This window comes from Lactuca sativa, chromosome 8, assembly GCF_002870075.4.
Source record: "Lactuca sativa cultivar Salinas chromosome 8, Lsat_Salinas_v11, whole genome shotgun sequence".
NCBI classification, from domain to species: Eukaryota; Viridiplantae; Streptophyta; class Magnoliopsida; order Asterales; family Asteraceae; genus Lactuca; species Lactuca sativa.
The window spans coordinates 97,970,263-97,991,861 of record NC_056630.2 but is presented as its reverse complement, the minus strand read 5'-3'; the positions used below and the strand labels follow the sequence as shown (position 1 = coordinate 97,991,861).

At 34.6% G+C, this 21,599-nt stretch overlaps 1 protein-coding gene and 1 pseudogene across 1 annotated transcript; one reads left to right on the top strand and one right to left on the bottom strand.

The window, feature by feature from the left end:
- Positions 1 to 475: 475 nt before the first annotated feature.
- Positions 476 to 15,064, bottom strand: LOC111878053 (protein WHAT'S THIS FACTOR 1 homolog, chloroplastic-like; annotated as a pseudogene).
- A 1,080-nt stretch (positions 15,065 to 16,144) lies between these two features.
- Positions 16,145 to 17,532, top strand: LOC111878067 (uncharacterized). The gene is made up of 4 exons (XM_023874583.3): positions 16,145 to 16,359; positions 16,525 to 16,585; positions 16,657 to 17,077; positions 17,221 to 17,532. Exons 1-4 carry the CDS (start codon positions 16,219 to 16,221, stop codon positions 17,240 to 17,242), a joined length of 645 nt encoding a protein of 214 aa, XP_023730351.1. The 5' UTR covers positions 16,145 to 16,218; the 3' UTR covers positions 17,243 to 17,532.
- Positions 17,533 to 21,599: the final 4,067 nt, after the last annotated feature.

Here is a 21,599-nt window from a genome sequence, read left to right as displayed (position 1 = left end):
AAATTTTCGACACTACCACAAATAACATAACGAAGAATCACATCCATTTTCAATATTGCTAATAATAGAAACATACAAACATCAATTTTCACAAAAGTCATTGCAAGAATATATATATATATATATATATATATATATATATATATATATATATATATATATAGAGAGAGAGAGAGAGAGAGCGAGAGAGAGAGAGAGATAGAGAGAGAGAGAGAGAGCTAGGTTCAGGTGTTTTAACTAAGTATTGTGTTATTGTATGCATCAATGTGGGCCAATCAAAATTAAAAAAATAATAATAAAATAAATAAATAAGGGTAAGTTAGTCATTTGTTTAATAACTTCCAAAAATAATCCCTATAATCATGGTATCTCTCCAGTTTAAATCTCGTTCCCCTCTTTATCTAAAAACCGATTCTGAAAACCTTAAATTGAACAAATCGACAACAACGAACCTTTGTAGGGTTTCCCTCTTTATCTAAAAACCGATTCTGAAAACCTTAAATTGACAACCACCACCATATTCCTGTTTTTCTGGTTGCTGAGCAGTGAGCACCACCATCATCTTCATCGCCGATAACCACACCATCATCTTCATAGCATACGACCACCATGACCACCCACTTCCTTCCTCATAGCCATCATTGCCGACGATACCACAACTACCCTTTTCGATCAAAACAAAAGGGAATGACGAATGAGGAAGACAAGAATCCGACCAGAGACCAATACTGATATCAATTTGAAAGTTAAAGGACAGGTTAGGATTTATCTTTTCGTTTTATCGACAAGGGAGCGTCAAAGCCAAATCGAAAATTGGCTCCTGGTAATTTTCTTTTTTCAAATTATCAATGTTACATATAATTGATCTCGTTGATGACACTTTCCGTAGTTGAAATTGACTCGTAATTGATTTGGATCTGCAATTGATTTCGAATGATAATTCAAAACTCACATTAACCACTGATGACAAACTCAATTTTCCAATCCAGCTTTCTCAGGTATAATCACGCACATAAAACATTCGACAAAATGCATCAATGGTTCGGTGGAGGCAGGGAAGAAGAACCGTAATCAGATGGGTGTTTGGATTAAGGCCGTGAAATCAATGGGCAAGCAGAAGAAGAAACAAAGGGTTGTTGTTGGCTGGATAATCACAGGTTTCTTTAATATTCTTTCTTATTTTGATTGATTTACTGTAAATCGATGAAGTTTAATCGATAGGTTTAGATGAGTTTTTGGGTTTGATTGGTTGAACACAAATCATGGTTGTTTTAGTTGCTTATTTGACAGATGAATGCTTCAACTGAATTGAAAGTTGTTTTCATGCACACCAAGTGCTCGCTAAAATGCTTCAACTGAATGGTATTTCTTCGTTTATAGCATTCTATCAGAAAAAAATGTTTTTATGATAATCATGAACATAATCTGTTAGAATTCCTCGAATTAATATAATTCTTGGTAAATGAATTCCAATTCTATCAGAATAGAATCACGAATTTCAATTATGTTGGAATGGAGTATGAATATTTTCTCACTAATTTATTCATTGTATTTGTTTCTACAGAAGCTGATGCTTGAAGAACGGACCACGAAATTTGAACGACGCCTCTTAGCAGCATTATTCTTTTAGAATGTATTAGTGTTTTTATTAGATTTTGATGTTTTTTTTTCCAGATTTGAAAGTTTTTTTAGTTTTATTCTTTAAAAATAAATATAATTCTTAGCAATTGTTACATGTATTCTATAAGAATTAATGTTATTTTTGTTTTAATTCTTCAATTGATGGTTCGAGAATTTTGTTATTCTACAAGAAATTTTGTTATTTTTGAACATACTCAAACATATTCTGTCAGAATGTCCGAACTAAAAACCTTATAATTTGTAAAATCGGATTTTTAAAATTAATAGAATCTTTGATCCCTTAAAATATGCAAATTTCTTTTATTAAATCTATGTTAACTGACTAAAATACCCTTGTAGTTAAATTAGATGGTATCTTTCAATTATATTTAATTAAATAATATGTATTAATCACTTTCTTAAAATAAGTAAAATGATTGGTCTACATTTATGCATACAATAACACAATAACTACTTTGAATAGAATAACCTAAGCCTATATATATATATATATATATATATATATATATATATATATATATATATATATATATATAACGCAATTACAAATGAAAACTATGTTACTAAATATTCCTAAGCAATCTATCATAACTCCTATGCAGCAGCTCAAAAATCTGATCATCGAACCATGCAATCGAACTCAATATACTTTTCCTTTAAGCTTCCTTTCTTTTCTTCGATCCTACAAAACATCAAAATGCAATCTTATCACATCATGTATTAAGAATCTACAAATAGGAACTTAATAGAGTTACATAGTGGATTTTACCTGAAGCAGAGTCATACATCTTGACTCTCCCATCCTTTCGATCCTTCAGGTAGATATGGCAGCTTCGTAACCAATGCCCATTCTCTTGGCAGTAAAAGCAAACAGACTCTTTGGGAATGATACAAGGGACAATCTCAGAATTTGCCTTTATCTTATGATCAAACCGTTTGAACATGGCAGATTTCTTTCTCTTAGGAGAAGAAATCCTTTATGGACTATCGTTGCCATTGCCTATGTCCATGGAAGTTTGGTAGGTTGACCTAGCAGTCAAATTTCCTTTACCGGTGCGCCAAATCATTATTGATTCAACATCAATAAGCAAATAGGTGAGATCAATGAGGGTCACATCGTGGTCTTCCATATAGTAGTCATTAATGAACCCTCTATATGACTTTGGAAGTAATTGAAGAACCCTCTATATGACTTTGGAAGTGATTGAAGAACCAAGTCAACAACCAACTTCCTAGAGACATCGACACCCAACATTCCCATCCTGTCAAAATGCAAATTCATCTCCAAGACGTGAGCACATACAGACTTTCCATCTCTGTGTTTGCTTGCCAACAGGGCTTGAGTGACCTTGAACTTTTCAAGTCTTCGAACATGTGGGTCAGACAGAATTATTGGAGGAGGTTAAGGAAGTGAAGCATGATTTCCATTTCCACAATCCAATCGTGGAACATCATCTTCATGTGGAAATCTTTTTAAAAGATTCGAGAAGACCATAGTTGTTAGAATTTGACATCTGCAAAAGGGAGAAGATTCAAGTTAGTTGATTTAATTCCTTAATATAACACCTAAATGAAATATCAAGGCTAGGACCCAACACAATTCGGAAGAGGGATGTCGTAATCCAATTGTAGAATACTTGAAGGTAGGGAAATGACGATTTACCAATTTCCACCATGAAAAACGAAAAGGAAAATTAGGTTTTAAATGAATTAAAATTCCTAGATCTTTTGAGATTCATTAAACTTTTCAATGGCATGTTTAATCTCGATTATGCCCTTCAAGTTTGTGACTTGGATGTCGAGGATCACAAACAAGGTGTGAATAACCATGAAAATTAGTTTGCTACTCTCGAAGACGTTTATCACCTAATCAATATGTCAGTTAACCACACATGCTCCATTGATCTATGATATCTACGAGCTACTCATTGTCATCCTTTATTGGTCCCATATTAATGTGTCGGTTAACCACACACGCTCCACTAACGACCAATAAGGTACATTGTGCAATTTCATGGATTAGCATCAAATTCACATTTTTTCTAAAGTAACTAATTTTTGAGAATTTATAAAAGTGTTTAGTTACTTCGTATTTCATTATACTTATAATGAAATGTTGTGTCCTATCCTACCCGTTCAGCTAACGACCATCCACTAGTGAAGGGTGTGGTGGGTAAGAGTGGATACCTAATGGCGGTCTTTTTACATGCGCTTCCTTAAACACCCCTTATAGACCAATGTCGTGAATGAGGCCTACTAACGGTAATACTGACTTTTACTTATACATATATAATATATTAGACTTTTAATTGTATATAGTATAAGGTTGTATTTTTACACTTTTTAAAATACAAAGTGGTTTAATCTATTAATAAATTAGACTTTTAATTTAATTAAACTTAAACCATATGATTATGGATTTATTAATTCTCTCTTTTAATTAAACTCTTAATTAATTTAATAAAATCCATAAGGGTATAATTTGAACTTTTCAAAACACTAGGGTTTTAGAATTTAATATTTCAAAATTAATACCTTTTAAATAAATTTTAAATTCCAAAACTTGAGGACAAATTTTGAAACCTTTCAAAATATTAGGGTTTAACTGTTTAAATTTCTAAAACTAAAGCTTTTAATTCCAAATTTAAACCATAAAACCTAAAGGGTGTAATTTAAGATTTTTTCAAAATTACTAGGTTAAATATTTGAATCAAAATAATCATATATTATCTATATTTAACCAAATCCACCAATTTTAATAAAGATATCTCATACCAATCATAAAAATCGATTTTAGGCAAGAAAAATGAGTTTTGGTAATTATCCTGATAAAAAACTGGCCAAAAAATCGAAAATCCCGGCAACAGAACCCTGGACTCGTCGAGTCCACTATGGAACTCGTCGAGTTTATGCAACTCGTCGAGTCTATACATGGAATCGTCGAGTAGACCTTTCGGACATCAAAGATTTCTACTTTTTGATCATTTGGTAGTTCACTTTTGCATCTATTCAATTGAAAAACGACTTAGGCTCTGATACCACTGTTAGGTTTTGAGCATACCATCATTCATATGGTGTACATGCAACCCTAATTGCTTTGGATCTAGGTTTTCTAAATTAAACATAAAACTATGAATACCAAAGCAATAACCCTATGACTACCATACATATATCGAAAAACACATATGGTTAAGGTTAGAGTCTTTACCTCTCTTGTCATGTAGCAATAACAAGTTTAATCCTTCTTAATCTTGACTTTTGAAAGCCTAGTGCCCCAAGTGTTGCACCTCTAACGGAATCACAAACACCCAATGCAAGGAGATGACTTAGAAGAAAAGGATTTCAGCTAGGGTTTCTTTCTTGAATGCTTAGCCCCAAAATCCACTTGTATGGGGTCCTATATATAGCTGTGGCTGCTAGGGTTTTCAGGTGGAAACCCTAATACATAACTTAGGCAACAAGCAACCCATGATCTCCTTCCTAAAAACCCATGGAGAAAATCTATAGGGCTTCCCTATAGGATTTCGTGCACTCCACTCTATGGAGTCCATCAGCCCAATTTATGCAACTATCAATGATTTGCATAACAGTCCCCCAATTATTTAATCAGTCTCTTTTGATCACCAAATTAATTTCTGATCAATACAAATAATATGATTTCCAAATAATATATTGATCTTGTAATATATTAATGAAACCATTTTGAGTACCAATTTATTATTCATATAATGAATTCTACTCCCTCTCCTCTTGTCATCATATTAAGTTGCATGAGTGAAGGCAACCTAAAAGGACTATGCTCATAATCAAATCAAGTACATACCAAAAATATATTTGGGCTTAGACACCTAATTCAACACATTGAACTTCCAATGGTCATAGTAATCATTTCGACTTGAGAGATGTGGTTATTTAGGGTGAGAAGGCAATTGGCGAGTATTTCTAAAGTGTTTTCTAATTGGGCAAATTGCCATTTCTATTCTGTAAGTTTTATTAATTTTGCGGAATTTAGGTTTTATCGTGTTTCTAAAACTATGGTCAATAAAGCTTATATCGTATCAGTATCAAATCGTATGGAAGCATAGATATTGTTGATATGAAGCGTACCAATAACCACAGCTAGGTCCTGGTGAGCATCTACTGCATTGATCACTATGTTGTTCCTTTGCTACCCTGATTCTTCAACTTAGGGAAATCCTTCTTGAAGTGTCCCGGTTGGTTGCATTCGAAGTAGTTATGTATTTTTCTTGTAGCAGTGGTTGAGGTCTTTCTACAGGACTTAGTGGTGTGTGTAACATCCCGATGTTCAAGTACTTCTAAACTCATCTCTATAATTCTATTTCATGTCAATTGGTCAGGTGTTAGTACCCGTGTGTATAGTTGAGGTTTGGACACGGCGTGTTGGAGGCACCAACACGACGTGTATAGATATAAGAAGGCGCGAGTTTCATTTTGGGCAACACGACGTGTTTCCTCTTGAAACGCGGCGTGTTGATGGCTGGAATGAAAACCCTAATCTTCCAGCTTTTTCTCCATATTTAAAGGAATGTGGAGGCTAGGGTTTGTTCACCTTCAGCCCCCATCATCCCCTCAATCCTTGAAAGAACCCTGATCATTTTTTTCCCATTTGTGAAGCTATTTTGGTATTTTGAGGCTAAAAGAAGGAAGAAGGTGGAAGAGGGAAGCAAAGATCCTGCAAGCAATCTCCATTCTTCAGTTTGGCACTCTCCTGGACCTTTATAAGTGTCCAAGACTCGATTTTTATCATTCAAAGTTGTTAGATCTTGACTTATGTCCATTTTTCTCCTTGTTCTTGAATGTTGCAATGGATGGATCTCATAAAGTTTGCAACTTTATGAATCTCCATGTCAAGGTGACCTAGTAGTGTCTTGGATCTAGTCTATAATCAAGTTTTGATGACATGCATGAGATTAGGTCATAAATCCTCATTTTGACCTAATATGGGTTCAAGACATGCATTGGACATGTATCTTTAAAAAGCACCAACCTTTGGGCTGATTTAGGTGTTAGAATCACTTTTGGAAAGGATGGACTTTAGATCTTAAGGATCAAAAGTATTTTGGTTAAGACCTTACATTATCGAGCTTATGATTCGGGTTTTTGGACTCTTTTTGGTAGTCCCAATGGATAAAGTTGGAAACTTTACCCTTCCTAATCACATTTTGGTCTAGATCTGAGCTTTGGAGCTATTGAAGTCGAAAAGACAGCTGAATGTATTAAGTTGTTGGAACTCAGGCAAACACAACATGTTTGCAAGTCAACATGGCGTGTTGGCTGAGGTTTTACCGACAGTTTGGATGCTCACGGAATACGGTGTGGCCAAGGGGAACACGACGTGTTGGGTCAACATGGACTGTTGACCTTGACCGTGACTTTAACCAAGTTGGACCTTGAGGGTATGTTGGGTATTTTGCAATGTTTTAAAAATCGGTTTGAACCGGCTGGTTAGACCGGGAACCGGGAGAGAGAACGGTTCAACTATCACCTGTTTTACATTGATTTCTGAAACGGATTAAACCAGCCGGTTTTTAGAAAAAACCGGTTGAATCGGTTAAACTGAATAAAAACACATGAAAAAAAAATCATTTACATAATAAACTTTGATGATTTTTTCAAATCTATGTAGTTTTCTCTAAACAAAAACATATGGTAAATGTTATAAATGCTTTTGATGTGTTTGTATTCATCAAAAACTATATTTCGTTTCGATATTATACTTTATTTTCTTTTTGACGTATATGGATTGATGTAAAACACTAAAACTTTTGGTTATGTGTTATTTTAATGTATTTGAATTCATCTACAACTTATTTTTATGTGTATTTTTAATGTTTGAACTTGTAAACATCAAATTCATAATTTCTATATGTATGTATGTGTAGAAAAATAGAAAAAAAAAAACAAGAAAACTATAGAAACCGGTTCACCCGGCGGTCGAACAAGTTAAACCGGGAACAGGTCACCATACATGTCAACTAAAAAACCGGTTTTTAAAACATTGGTATTTTGGGATCTTGATGGAATTGGTCACTTGGTGGAAACAAGTATCTGTTAGAGAACTGAGATTTCGAAGTCGAACCTCATCAGTTATGTTCAGTCTGCGAGGTGAGTTTTTCTCACTGTACTTGCGGGTCGAAGGCACCAACGTCGACCCTTTGGATTGGTATCCTGGTTTATTGTATGATCAAGTATTGTTGTGTTCTGTTAGAACTATAAGATTTGTCTGTTTCTTATTAACTGGTTATTTGTATGTTTGTCTGTTATATGTATGTGTCGACACGGTGTATGTGTGGTTAGGTTGAGGCGGTCCTGCTTTGTGTTGAAGGCCAACAGACACAGGGCGGACCGGATAGACTGAAGGCCAGTGGGGCATACCAGTCAGTCTGAAGGTCCGGAGAACGGTCCAGATAGGTTGAAAGACCAGTGTGGCGTACCAGTCATGTTAAAGGTTCTGTGAGCGGTCCAGGTAGACTGTAGGCCGGTGGGGAGTTCCAGTCAGACTGAAGGCTCTTTATGCTTGTTGATTATTGTTATTATTCTGGTTTGGTGTTGTGTTGGTATTTTAGGAGAACTCACTAAGCATTAGGCTTACAGTTTTGGGTTATGTTTTAGGTACTTCAGATGATCGCGAGAAGGCGAAGGTGTGATCGTGCACCTCCTAGTGGTTTGTTCTATGATTTTGGTAAAAACTCTGATATTAAACATGTTTTGAAAACTATTTTGTAAACAATGATGAATTTTATGGATGTTACAATGTGACTTCTTAAATAACAGTTGTTGCAGATCATGTAATTTCCAACATGGTGAAAATTACACTTGGTACAATGGGGTAAAGTCCTAACGTTGGATTTGGACGGATTGGGAGTGTTTGAGTCGTAGACAGTCACATGTTCTGATTTGGGCTTGAGAAGTTTGAAGTTCCCTTTGGAATCCTTGTGGTAGTTTCGTTTCTTACCCTTCGTCCGGTTTTGCTCCATCTGTTGGGTTATGGTACTTGGACGGAGGTATTGTTCAGTCAAATGATAGGCCAATTGTTTAGCACTTTCAAAAGTAGTGGTTTGAATGCAACAACTAGACCTTGAATTGGGGGAGTTAGCCCCCAAATTCACCTTTTAATCATTTTGTATTCCGAGTTTACTATTCCTGGGCAGAGGTTGGCGAGGTAGTTAAATATGGAGGTGTAAGTAGTCACATCTGACTCTTTGATAGTAAGGTTCAACAATGCTTTTTCTAGGGCTTGAGTTTCTTGTCGTTGAAAATATTCCTTAATTGACATTTGTTTCAGGGCTTCCCAAGAAATGGTTCAGGCTACATCAATTTCTATAGACTTCGTATAGATATTCCACCAAGTCAGGGCAGAATCCATTAGCGTACAAGTGGCATACTTAACACGACGGTTATTAGCACAAGAGCTGATACGGAACACTGCCACCATCAACTCTATCCAATGGGATAGACCAATGCCTCCTTTCGTACTAAAGAAGGATGGGGGTTGGTAGGCTAAGAAATCCTTGTATGAACAGGATCTGGGGATGTTTAGGGTAGTTATTGGAGTGCCATGTGACATCCCCATTTTTACGGCCTGAAAAGACCGATTTGTTTATGCTTTGTTTGAAAAGCAGAGTAACCTTTTAAAGAAAAGTATTGCGGAATTTGTTCCCAGAAAAACATGATAAATACGTTATCAAAACATTTCCGAAGAAATTTATTTTATTCATTTTAAAACGTCGAGGTGTCATCGCCAATATAGAAATATAAGCATAAACAGAACTTACATTCATTAACACTAGTGATTTACATCTCCTTAATCTCTCAGTGTAATGTAACTTCATATCGACGCCTGTGATATAGGAATTTCAATCCCACAATGTTATATCATATATATAATTTAGAACTCACAAGATATACAATTTCACCATATATATATATATATATATATATATATATATATATATATATATATATATATATATATATATATATAATTTCACCATATATATATATATATATATATAAGCAACTTTTACCCCACCCCGTCGTTCCTCCCAACGACACTATCCATAGTCTCAGACCTTAAACTTTACCTCTTTAATTAATCCATACTCTCGGATCTAATATATGCTCCCGGATCAATAACTGTGCCCATTTCATACTCTCAGACTAGGAACAAATGTCTATGTCTAAATCCATACTCCCGGATTAATGAAAAATAACTATGTCCTATACATACTCCCATATTAAGGACAACTGACTATGTCTTAATCCATACTCCCAGATTAGTGACAATTGACTATGTCCAATCCATACTCTCGGACTAAGGACAATAACTATGTCTAATCCATGCTCCCGGATCAATGACATATTTTAAAGTTCTATTCTCTGTGTATATCTCACTCGTACTCATAAGAAGATACTACCCAATATTCCTTATAATTAACTTATGTTTACTCTTTATCCTAAATCATAATATATTATTAGGTATGTTCTTTAACACATATCTCAGGAAACATCAAATAATTTGCACATAAACATATATTTAATACTTCAATCAATACTTGCATTAAAATTATGTTCATGAAAGGGACTATACACTCACTTGTTAAGGTGGTGATTCCAAACTCAGACAGCGCTTCGCTTCTTAAAAATAATTTCCTTCGAGGAAACCTAGTATTATTACCACTAGATTTTAGTCTAATATTTAACGTGACTAATTATTAGTCTTATTATTATTAGTATTATTATATAAACGTTTAAACAATATTTTTCAACGACTATGTACAGACAGGGGCCAGACATAAAACACCGGAGGGCAAGATAATTTTCGCATATAGCACTTCTGAAATCCAACAACCATATGCGACCCTTTAAACCAGATTCCTCGTACTGCGAGTAGTTAAAAAGATTTTATAACGACACTTATATAAGTCATAATAATAGCCCAAATATTTATTATAAGTTCATAATAACAATACTAATTTTAAATATAAGCTATATTAAAATAGGGTAAGCATAACTTACTTACAAGGGGGTTTTAGCTAGGAGTCGGCTCTGCAGGGGCAGAACTTCGTCGCTAAATCTTTCTAAGAGAGATTCGTGCAGCGCTTCAGCGCTCACCTTACTATACTAAAACTAAAGAAAGAGAAGTCGAATCACGATAGACCAAAATGCTCTGGGGATAAGAATAGAAAGACTCTTGAATCAAGAGAATGATGCAACAAATATGAGTGCCCAAGGCTCATATTTATAGTAACTAAATTTTCAAAAACTACATTCATAGTTATTTAATGACCTTATAGTTATATAAACAACTAAACACCCTTTTATAACACTATTTTAAATAGATTTAACGATATTTGTACTAAACTAATGTCGAAAGTATTCAACACTAGTCTTATAATGATCGCATCGTCGATACCTTTCTAAATAGTTTATAATGATATATACATATGTATATATATATATATATATATATATATATATATATATATATGTGTGTACGTATATATGATTTATAATTTATTTTAATACGTAAATATGCTATTATAATTTGTAACTTATTCATACGAACTCCGTTTTTGACACTCTTTATATCCATGCGTAGGTGGAGACGTACTCTACAACTTTCATTTATATTCCGTCGCCTAATTTTGACTTTATTTTTAAAGTTATATTTTTAACAGGCCGGGACAGGAAAAAATCCATTAAAAATTCACAACTTCTTCATTTGACGTCCGTTTTCATCTGTCTTTTTACCTTTGCGCTGCTATTAATGAGATCTTTAATTATCATTTAGGTTGCGTTGGCCAAAAATTGATCGATCTAAAATTCAAATTTTGGGTTGTGCACTGCTATACCAAATCTTAGAAAAATCATAACTTCCTCATACGAAGTCAGATTTTGACGTTCTTTTTATGCAAACTCTTTGTTTAATGTATATTACAACTTTCATTTAGATATTTAAGGCTAAAAATTAGTTTATCAAAAATTCATTTTTTACGTTACGCGGTGTCATGCCGGTTTCACCGTAAAACTTCGACAGGCCATAACTTCTTCGTTATAACTCGGATTTCGACGTTCTTTATATGTACAGAACCCTTTTAACATATACTATAACTTGGTTAAGATTAATCCTTCCAAATAATATTCCATCAAAAACTTATTTTTGATGCCCATTGTCTCTAAATTGACTAACCCAGATCCGCGGGCGTTACATGTCGCTTCCACTATTCCTAATGCTTCCATTTTGGGCAACCTCGTATGCTGCCAAGGCTATAGCAATTCCTTGTGCATGTAGGGTGTGCATTAGTGTTGAGTCCATTCGAAATGTTGGTGGTGGGTGAACTCGCGGATTCCTTCGAAGGCCTTTATCATAAATGTTTAAAAAGACACGCTTAAGTTGTTTATACTACTTAATCATAAACAAGTATGTATGAGTTGTATTGTGTGATAGTGGATTAGTATAATTTGTTCTTATAATCCTATAGGGTTCCAAATTATAGAGTGAGATTGATTCTTGAAATCCTACTGGTTTTCAAACGACAGGGGAAAGGTGATTGATTCGGAAATCCTCCAGATTCATTCGCTGTAAAACTTCGACGGGCCATAACTTCTTCGTTATAACTCGGATTTCGACATTCTTTATATGTACTGAACCCTTGTAACATGTACTATAACTTGGTTAAGCTTAATCCTTCCAAATAATATTCCATCAAAAACTTATTTTTGATGCCCATTGTCTCTAAATTGACTAACCCAGATCCGCGGGCGTTACATGTCGCTTCCACTATTCCTAATGCTTCCATTTTGGGCAACCTCGTATGCCGCCAAGGCTATAGCAATTCCTTGTGCATGTAGGGTTTGCATTAGGGTTGAGTCCATTCGAAATGTTGGTGGTGGGTGAACTCACGGATTCCTTTGAAGGCCTTTATCATAAATGTTTAAAAAGACACGCTTAAGTTGTTTATACTACTTAATCATAAACAAGTATGTATGAGTTGTATTGTGTGATAGTGGATTAGTATAATTTGTTCTTATAATCCTATAGGGTTCCAAATTATAGAGTGAGATTGATTCTTGAAATCCTATTGGTTTTCAAACAATAGGGGAAAGGTGATTGATTCGGAAATCCTCCAGATTTCCATATGATAAGGATGGAATTGAAATCCTTATGATTGAAATCTTTGTCATCTTTAGAAGAGAGAATTTTGGAAACTATTGAACGATTGACTGAAAACTTATGGGTTTCTTTGCTACAAAGGTAGCAAAGTTATCAGTTCTTCGGATTTAGGTGAATTAGGAAAATATAAACGTTATCCTAGTATTTTTTATGCTTTAAAATGTATACGTTGTTTTGGGGTTGAAATAAGGTATTAGGTATCTGCATCGAATCTTGAGAGCATTCTTCAATCTCTAAGACTTTCAACCGTTGTAGTCTGTCAAACTCCTTGCTCAAGGTTGGTTTTGCACCGGCCCGACCATAAATAACATAGGCGCACATTCCAAGTTTATTTGTGGTATGGATTATATACTGTACTAACCTTTAATTGATGTGTATGACCTAAAGGGTTGATTTGGTAGTTTTAGTTGAAGGGATGTTTAGAATTTTTATTAAGTGTTCTCAACGCGGGTCAGACTATATATAAACTCTTATATATTATGGTTGGTGAGGTTTGTAGTATTATTAAATTTTGTTTTATACTTCCCGACTACCGAGCACAAACGAGAGCCATACATGAAGTGCCGGAGGGCGGGATCATTTTGACAATTAAGTTGTTCTAAATCCTGCAACCCAAACGACATTTCAAACCAGATTCCCCGTACCGTAAGTAGTCGAGAAGTAGTGTTATTATTAATAATACTTTTATTAGAAGCTAGTTGCTATAGTTTCATTTCTCTTTCAAGGATACGAGTTCTCTATAACCAATTTAGCTCTGATACCAATCTGTCATACCCCCAACCGAGGCAACGGAACATGCCAAGTTGTGCGGCTAAGTTCATGGATCACATATAAACTGAATATATAGCTCAAATACAACAATAAACAAAACAACATTTATATTCCATCTTGATGTTTGAATACATGGTTCTTACAGATAATAGTATAATATATGAATATCCTTAAACAGGTAGGCGGACATAATAAAAAGTAGTAAACTAAATTGTCTGAGATTCCTGATTATCCGTCTTCTGAATTTGCTTGATTAATGATTTCCTAAAAATACCTGTAGTTTTAAAGGTCAACACAAGGTTGGTGAGAGTTACATTTTAAAAGAGTTTCAGCGGACGGAATTATAATATCTTTTATAATTATTTTATATTATTATTATCTTATTCACATAATTAGCTACCGCTTTAAAACATAAAGAAAATCCTAAAAATTGTTCTAGAATAAAAATACATTGGCATCATTCACAAGTTTATTAGTTCTCCAAATCTATACTTGACAACAAGAAGTGGATATTTGTTGATAAGTTCTAACCCTTTATACCCTTCAATAAGCACAACAATATAAATTTGATATTTATTTGAAACATAGAATATTCCAGGATGCTTTAAAAGCAAAACATGTAAATTCTTAGGCAAACACACCTCCAAGATGCTTTAAAAGCAAAACATGTAAATTCTTAGGCAAACACACCTCCCTCTTCAAATGACCCAACTTCATAATCGATGCTTTCTTCCATAATGTAAGTGACAACTCATGAATTACACCAATTATTCTTTTATCCAACTCTCCATGATTCACATAAGGTGAAATGTAATGAGATGAATTGAATTCATAAAATCTTTCTCATGATTTCGCCCAAGAAAAAGGTAACAAACATTGGAATGACATATTCCAACTCTGTTCTTTTAATAGCGGAAACAACCAACTCCGGATTCCATGTCATGAATTCGATTTCCATGGAAGTTTTTCTTCCGCTATGGTTGACTACACAAAATATATCAAGATGTTTAGGTATGATTCTCATTAGATATTCATCTGGATATGGTAATCCTAAATTTCTTTTGAACTCGTTTAACTTTGAGACATTGAGTCTATGATTACAAACAATCATCAATAACTTCGATAATCTTTCAACGACTACAGGTTCTGCATATCCTTTACAGTTTCTTCTTCTTGTATTAAAGAAAGCATCTTTTAAGTAAGGTGACAATGGTATTCATCATTTTTAAAGTATACTTCAAAGCAACATGGGCATTTGTTAAGCCAATTCATGTGTTCCCCTTGAAGATCAAGACTTTTGAACTTTTTTTGGAGGTAATTAACTGATGTTACATGATCTGGATATCACAAGATTATGTTTTTAATCTGGTTATTTATGATCCATATGTTATTTCTAATTAAGGTTGCTTCAGAATTGGCCAAAGAGAGAATATTTGGAGAATATGAAGATTCCATAAAGGGAAACACATCAAAATAGTTGGAAATTTTTAGTTTATGCAAATAGTTATTCATTTTCATTTTCCCACTTTGTATATTCATTCTAAAATTGGTTCACACATACAGATACTCACATAGATGACGACAAAAAAATCTGAAATGCCTTATCGGAGAGGCTGAGACAGGCGTTGGCATGAGATTGAAGAAGAAGGCCGAAGATCCAAAAGTACCGATTACAAGTCAAAACTAAGAAACTAAGATGGTATAAGGGTCCGACGGTGATAGATTGCTTTCATGGGAGGCCTCTGAGTGGTGTCGATGAAGGATAGACCTATGTCCAATGGTTTCTATACTGAACAATTACAAGATTTGATTCATACAAGGTTTCAATGGTTAAAGAATTATATGAAATAGTTAAACCTCAACTGATTTATGGGAACGATTAGAGAGGACAATCATTAAAGGCCTTAACTCAGTCAAGAACTACTCACGAATACATATAGATTTTACAAGAACCGAATAAAAGAAGAATCAGTGTCAAGAAAAACTAATAGATAGAGAGAGGGTGGAAGGCAACGTTTGGATTCACCTCTTGAATCCCTTCGTCTTCAAGTTGATGACATCTGCCCTTCTCCAAACTAATCTCACACGTTGTAGCTGCTCAAAAGAAATAGGTTTTAGGGTCCCGATGGATACCGATTGTTGATTGAGGAAGATGGAGATTAATGAATCAGAGGAAGCGACTTTATAAGGTGCGTTCTATTTACATACGAAATCCGATTAATTCAAACTTGGAGACAATCCAGATTTGTTGCGATTTTTGTTGTTGATTTCTTGCTAATTCATGGTTCCTGATTTAATGCATCAATATTTTAAAACTATCATAAGGGTATTTTTGGTACTTTACTTTATAAGTTTAGGTGGGAAAAGAAGCTGAGGATTGTTGATGAGATGACAAGTGACAATAAAGATAATTTTTTTATTAGAATAGGGGATTAGAAGAAAAACAAAATCTTCAAGGTCGAAAGTTCATAATATCAATAGTACAAGGACTCGAGGTGTACCTTAACTACCATTCATCAAGTTATTGCTTATTACGATTTACGAGCTCCCAAAAGCCCTAACCCTAACGTCATACAGAAAATTTTCAGTCGGAGGAGCTCACAGTAAAAATGGTAGCAACGGATTTAAAGTCGGAGATCAAGAAACTGATGGAGAAAAGGAGCGGTTTGGAAGCGGAGATGAACGTTATTATCGAGCGTCTTTGTCAGCCCGGCGGTCCTGGACTTTCCGGCAATCTCGTCGACTCTGAGGCAATTACTTCTTATATTTCTCTGATTAATTACAACCAATGTAATTCTATTGAATTCGTATATGTTCAAACTTTACTTGTAGAGGAAGAAATTACTCTCTGAATATAAAATCGATATCACGAGCATTTGCCATTGGAGTTCACTTGAATTTCTTACTTTCTGCAGGGGTTTCCAAGATCTGACCTCGATATTCCATTAGTGCGAGCAGATCGACATAAACTTGCAGGTCTGTGACTTTGTTCAGTATCATTCTCATCATTTTGACACACTAATCTCAATCCTATTAATATGTTACAGAGCTTCGAAATGATCACAAGGATACAACTGACAAAATAGGCCACAAAATAGAGCTTCTGCATTCAGCACGCGTGACTCCTAAATCTTCAACTGCTATGGACTCTGGTTCCAATAGCCAAGCTGTGCATGATATGTCTGGAGGCTCGATCAGTGTCATGGATGTGGATGTGGATGTGAGCAGACCTTTTGCAATGGTGGATGAGATCAGTGAGGAATCTCCAGCAGCAGAAGATGGGTTACAACTTGGAGATCAAATTGTTAAATTTGGGAATGTAGAATATGGTGATAATTTGCTACCGAAGCTTGCTTCTGAAGCACAGATGAATCAAAATCGTCCTGTTTCTATGACAGTTATGAGGCAAGGGACTTCAATTAACTTGACTGTTACTCCTAGAACATGGCGAGGTCGTGGCTTGCTTGGGTATGTAACTTTCTTCTCTAAATATGGTTTCTTCCTTCTGTGTTAAGTTGAAGAAAAAATATCTATATCTATTATCTATATGTGATATCTGTATCCTTATATCAGTAGCTAACTCTGATATACTTGTTCCTGACTTCTTGCAGATGCAATTTCCGGATCTTGTGATGTGTAATGTAATGGATGTTCATGAGGCTCTCGGGATTTGTACAAGAGCTTCATATGCATAAGTGTAGCAAGAAACAATGTTAGTTGAAACTTGGATATTTTTTAGTCATGCAATAATGTTAAAAAAAAAAATTCTAGGCTTGACTGCATTTTGTTCATCCAATGACGAATGTAAATGCTTGATATGGTGGTGTTGTCATGCAATAATGTGTTTTTGGTTTGTTGCTATCATTCTCTTATGAACTTGTAAAGTATTGGAAAAATACATAAAAGCTACTATGTTTTGGTCATTTTTGTGGTTTAACCAATATGTTTCCGTTTTGGGTTATGAAAGCTAAATTTCCTTTTGTATGTCAAACACTTGGACATGTCATAACAGTGGTTACAATAGAAAATTTTGTAAAATTTAGTGGCTTTAGTGATTTTTTGACACTAGTCCGCCATTAAATTTTGACAATTTTTTTATTGTAACACTTTAACTTGGTATAGCAAGTCAAAGTGGTTGACATAGAAACAAGTTGTCAAAATTGGGTGGCTTTTGTTGACTGGAATTGAAATATAGTGGTTAAATGTCAAAAAAATATCAAATTATATGCCTTATATGTAATTCGTTGATTCGCTCCAAAATATTTAAACATTTTTATTTGTATAGACAAATCTTTTAAAGTTTGACGAAAATCATTTAACAACGCAAATGTAGAATATATTAGTTTGTTTAAAAAGCCTTAAAGTTAAAAGTTGAAGGTTCAACTACACATAAAGCATAGGTGATAGGTGTGAATGGTAAAATTAAAAATTTCTCTATAAATAATTTGATCAAGTGTATGTATATTGAATTATGAGTAGCTGGAAGACTTAGGTTGCGTTTAGTTACGAAAAACATTTTTCGTTTTTCGTTTTCGTTTTTTATTTTTTGTTTTTCGTTTTCAGTTTTCATTGAAAAATTTAGAAAACACGTTTAGTTAAAACTTATTCTTTTTTCATTTTTAGTTTTAGAAAATTAGAAAACACATTTAGATGTGTATATTTTTATCGGTTTTCAATTTTAGAAAACGGTAGCGGTGGTAGGGTGAGGGTAGGGGCAGTGGTGGTGTCGATGATGGCGATGGTGGCGGCGGTGGTGGTGGCGGCGTCGGTGGTGATTGCGGCAGCAGGGGTAATGGTGGTGGTGATGGTGATGGTTGGTCGGTGATTGTGGTAGTGGTGTTGGGGATGTATTTGTGTGTGTGTGTGTGGGGGGGGGGGGGGGGGGGTAGGTGTGTGTTGGGAGTAGGTGGGTTGGGGGTGTTAAGGTGAGGGTAGGTAGAGGTGGGAGTAAGTGTGTGTTTATATTTTAGAAATATTTTGGAATTAAAAAAATATGAAAAATAATAATTATTGGTTTTCCAAAAAATTTCAACTTCTTTGTAATTTTAGACAACGGAAAATTTCCATTTTTTTAAAAAATAGACGAACTAAACGCGTTTTCAAAATTCTCATTTTTCTTGAATTTTTTTTTTCCGAAAAACGAACCATTTTCCGCAACTAAACGCACCATTAGCCTCCGATGGGACTTTCATGGAAAACTTCTCATATATGGGGTATAATGCAAGAGACAAATTTAATAGGTTCAAAGTCATGACATTAAACCTGCGTGAGTATCAAACTCGGTGCATTAATCTACATGCATCACTTGCATGTAGGAAATGATTAATGATCATTCCTTATTTTCCTACACTTTAATATATTTTTTAATAAATATAAAGCAATGTGATATTATAAGGTCATCTGTTATATCCATCACTAACCACTATAGTGATCGTTGTCACGTCATAACAACACTTTCTACAGCTATCCATAAGATACCTACCGCTAACCACATCACTCCATCGTATTTTTTTTAATTAAATTTAATTCATAATTCAATGCAAATACAATAAACATATATATATTTAACTAGTTTTTTTATTCAAATTTAAAACATTATATTAATTTAAAACAAACTTGAAATAAAAATAGAAAAAAAAACATAAAAATGAAAGAAAAAAAAACCAACATAAAACTACAACCATAAAGAAAAACATAATGCTTTGATGTGTGTAATGGGTTTGTGGTTTATGTCTTCATATTGATGCATTACGTGTACAATCGACTGGATATTGTCGTCGTATACGTTGTTTATAACAAAGGTATAAATTTTGTCGAACTCGATGATTTTTACCCTCACATCATGAAACTTCGAACATATTTCATCAAGATTACGACTTGGAGAACCCATTAACTCGTGGAAAACGTTTGCAACTTTTACCCAAAAATCATTAGGCATTTGAGTATCGGCCTCTTCCGCCACCGACACCTAAGCTGGTGCCAAATTCTTTTTTTTTTCCTGACAAATTCATCCTTTTAGGAGTCATTGGCTGTGAATAAAATCAGAGAGGAATTGTCTGTTTAAAATGAAAGAAAAATTGTGGTATTTATAGAAGATTTTGAGGAGAGTTTGAAAGGTAAAAAAAAAAAAGAATAAACGTTACATTTTAGCCGTTACTCATAATCAATGAAGCAAAAAATTCTTATTGGTCGCTTATAATCATGATGCCCACCACGAATCACCATGAAAAACCTCCACCATGGACGGTCGGGCTGGTGTACACGGCTGTTGTTCGTTGCCACCTGTCACACCCCGAAAACCGAAGGCGGAAACATTTCCGAGGTTGACTCCACGTTGAGTATCAAATCCAATGCACATAGTAAGTAAAGTAGAACAACCATTACATTACATATAGAAAAGTTTTACATTTGTTTCAAAAGATATAGTTATACATTTGTGATACATAATATAAACATAGACAAAACGAACGGGTCTTGTACGCACTCCATCTTGCATCAAGTGGATCTTCGGGTACCTGTTCTATCAATGACCTGAGAACACAAGCGGTTTGAAAATCAGCATAACGCTGATGAGTTCATAAGCGGTTTTTGTTTTGTGAAAATGTTCATGTTTCCTTTCTGTTTCTGAAAATGTAACACACGCCAAGAAAATCCCACATTTTCTTAAAAAGGTTGGTTGTTATTTCACAATATGTAATGTAAAGTTGTACACTAAAAACATGTTTACCCTTGTGAAAATGTACATTTAGGTTATCTGTTTTATTATTCTGTTTTGGTTATGTACCAATGGATCCCCAGGAAAGTCCCATACTTTCCTGATTGTAAAAGATGTAAGGTTATCCAGTTTGTTACACTTTTCTAGTTATGAAAACGTTCCCCAGGAAAGCCCCATGCTTTCTTGAATGTTGGTTATCAATATAAAAGATGTATTCTGTAAACGTGGTTATGTTCAATGTTTTCCCCAGGAAAATCCCATACTTTCCTGAATGTTGGTTTTCAATGTGAAAGATGTCTACCAAACCTGGTTATCTTGTGAGGTGTATAAAGTTGTTCATTATTACTATAAGTAAATCTCTGTTATCCTAATTGCAAGTTCCATAACCATACGATAAACTGAACCTGTGGCAATAAGTAGTCCACATCCTTATGACTTTCGTCACCCTTGAACCATTTTGGTTCGGCTATAGCTAGCAGCCAGGTGTGGGGTAGTCAACCCCGTATAGATCTATACACTCAAGTCACGCTCTCTAAATCCCAGAGATTCTGGTTACGGGTGTAGTCCTCCACTCGCGTATCTCTGTGGAGTGTTCGCCGAGGACGTGTCTCCAATCATACAGGAATAACAAATTTACTAGTAATAATATAATAGTCCTCCACTCGCGTATCTCTGTGGAGTGTTACCGAGGACAAACAATGTACAAGTTATATTGTTCATGTGTTCTAATTTCATGCTTTTAACTGATATAATGTGGAAAACCATTTGTGAAATATATGAAACATAACAGTTTATAAAACCCATTTCACAAATAAATGTTTACGTGATCTGCATGTTCGAATGGTTATCAGTTGTATCAATCAGTATTAAAAGCATATAAAATGTGAAATACACATACGAAAACAAGTTTTTGAGTACAATAAATCCTTGTACCTTGCTTGTGTTCCCCCTGAAAACAGTGAAAAAGGGTAAGGGTATGAACTCACCAGACTCGGGAATGCGACAGTTTCGGACACTAGACGTTGGTTCGGGGCTTGATTACTCGCGATGTCCCTATGTAAAATGTAATAATGTCCATATATATCCAATTAGATTTACAATCACTAATTATATGGAACATTACACTCCAACGAGGTTAAACACCTCAAAACGAGCGTTTGGAGTGACCCGGGTGACATCTACGGACGTGATATGGTACTAGGGACTTGGGATTTGAGTTTACTCCCCAAGAGTAAATATTTTATGGAGTTTACGGCCATATAACACACACATACA

Bases quoted from the DNA above. Each gene is read 5' to 3' on its own strand.
- LOC111878067 (XM_023874583.3), top strand. From the start codon at position 16,219: ATGGTAGCAACGGATTTAAAGTCGGAGATCAAGAAACTGATGGAGAAA. The intron at 16,586-16,656 runs GTCTGTGACTTT...AATATGTTACAG, and splicing joins AGATCGACATAAACTTGCAG to AGCTTCGAAATGATCACAAG. The intron at 17,078-17,220 runs GTATGTAACTTT...GACTTCTTGCAG, and splicing joins CGAGGTCGTGGCTTGCTTGG to ATGCAATTTCCGGATCTTGT.